The sequence below is a fragment of the Miscanthus floridulus genome, chromosome 1 (assembly GCF_019320115.1).
Source record: "Miscanthus floridulus cultivar M001 chromosome 1, ASM1932011v1, whole genome shotgun sequence".
Taxonomy (NCBI): domain Eukaryota; kingdom Viridiplantae; phylum Streptophyta; class Magnoliopsida; order Poales; family Poaceae; genus Miscanthus; species Miscanthus floridulus.
Genome location: NC_089580.1, coordinates 44,585,619 through 44,587,560, shown reverse-complemented (window position 1 = coordinate 44,587,560; position 1,942 = coordinate 44,585,619). Strand labels below are relative to the sequence as shown.

The window sequence follows — 1,942 nt, the reverse complement described above, 5'->3', positions numbered from 1 at the left end:
AATGCAGATCATATTTCGATTTTTAGTCGAAAAAAGGAGAGACGGTTTCTTTTAGGGGGGTGTGTGTGTGTGGTGGGGGGAGACTGCCTGCCTGGCACCATTCTCAGACTTCAGAGTTCTAAAAGCAGTCATCACCAGCGTTTCTCTCATGACAGATAAGCAGAACAATATTTCCTATAGCACAAGAGGAGATAATGATATTGATCCACTTGGAACAGAATTCTACAGCCCATGAGCTGAACGAAATGCAAAATAGCAATGCTGAAACTAATAAAGCATTGTGCAAATCAAGGAGAAGAGGTAAACAGAGGCATGCACACAAGAGTTCGACAATAGCCCAATAATGATACCATAGAACACAGCAAAAAATGCAGCGTGGCTAGTGGATACCATTCCAACACAAGATCCGATATATCTTTCAGACAAAAGCCTTCTCACCAGCAATTTGATATACCAATTGTAACAAACATATGCAATATCCCTGGTGCTGCCTCAGGTAGTCCAGTGCAGTGGCATTAGAAATCTACAGTGGGTCCCATGAAAATCCCTGGTTATTTGAATCACCTCAACTCAAAAGATCAAAAGAAAACGCAAACGCAGAGTCCGCGTATCAGCTCACCCCAACTCACAAAGCTTCATGGGCTACTTACTAATCGGCTTTTGCGGTGGCATTCTTGACGGCCATGCGAGCGCACGCCTCAAATCTCTTGACTGCTTCAGCACACTTGAGCGGGTCCTTTGCGTTGGTCTTGTAACACTCGAGGCATCCTGCCCTCTCCAAGGTGCAGGGCATGGGGTTCTGGTACGGCACCTTAAACTCCTTGTCGTGCAGCTCCTTTGCTCTCTTGCTGAGCTCCTGGCGTGCCCCAGCCTCCTGCTTCTCCAGCTTCTCGAGAACCGCCTCACTTTCTTTCAGTGTGGAGCGGGTGGCTTCCACCTCCGGCATTGTGGCCGGGGGTGGCGGGGGAGCAGGGGTCACGGGCAGAAACATTGGGGGAGGCTGCAGAGGCCACCCAGGAGCAGGAGCAGGGCTGGTCGTCTTGGGTTCGCTCGGGAATTCCAGGGGCTCTTCATGTGGCTGGATGGTGGGCTTCTTCTTAGGCTTGGGCTTCCTGGCTTTCCGTTTCACCTTCTCATCATCGCGAGCAAGCTGGTCGATGAGCTTGGTGCTGATCTGGATTGTGTAGTCACCCATTGCAGCAGAGATGTGTCCTGCGCCAATAGCAAGCGTATCAATGGCCACATTCACCTTTCTAGAATGCTGATAATTGCGAGCAAGATGCGGATTGTTTAAAGGTAAAATGTGTGTTTTCACTGGATTTGTATACTCCGTTAGAAGCACATCAAATGCGCGATGGTACCCTTAGAAGTAAAAACATGGGGGCGTACACCAGATATTTTTTACAAAAATCGAATAGAAGCTAGCAGTAGGCATAATCCTACATGTGCACCACGTACAAACACTTGTAATTAGATCGGATCCGGATACGAATAGCTTAGGCTAGGGTTTGGGTGCTCGGCTTTGCACAGCAGGAACGGAAGAGAAGAGGTACCTGGTGGGTGCTCGTCGCCGAAGAAGACTCCCGACGACTTCCTGGCACCTGGCGGCGGCGGCAGCCGGCCAGGCAGGCGGCGGCGGTCTGCACGAGAGAGAAACAGAGAAGGCGGACGCGGGAGGAAGGGGAAGCCGGAAGGGGACAGGGGAAAAGGAAAAAGAGGCACAGGCTGACGAAAAATTTATATTTTTACCATTATAACAATCATCACTCGTCCGATTCTTATCACAATTACATATTTATCAGAGAAGAGGGATGAAATCTTACAAATTTGCCAAAAACGAGCGCTTTTGCATACGTGGTGTGCCAGGTCACGATGCTTGCGTGGACGTGCATTGCGAAAAGACGAAGTTGTCCCTGCCCGGCTCCTCTCTCTCCCTCTCTAA

The 1,942-nt window shown here is 49.6% G+C and overlaps 1 protein-coding gene across 1 annotated transcript; it reads right to left on the bottom strand.

Moving 5' to 3' along the window:
• Nucleotides 1–412: 412 nt before the first annotated feature.
• On the bottom strand, nt 413–1,709 carry LOC136507894 (lysine-rich arabinogalactan protein 19-like). Its single transcript, XM_066502520.1, has 2 exons — nt 1,554–1,709; nt 413–1,212 (listed from the first exon to the last, which is right to left on the bottom strand). Exon 2 carries the CDS (start codon nt 1,193–1,195, stop codon nt 650–652), a length of 546 nt encoding a protein of 181 aa, XP_066358617.1. The 5' UTR covers nt 1,196–1,212; nt 1,554–1,709; the 3' UTR covers nt 413–649.
• Nucleotides 1,710–1,942: the final 233 nt, after the last annotated feature.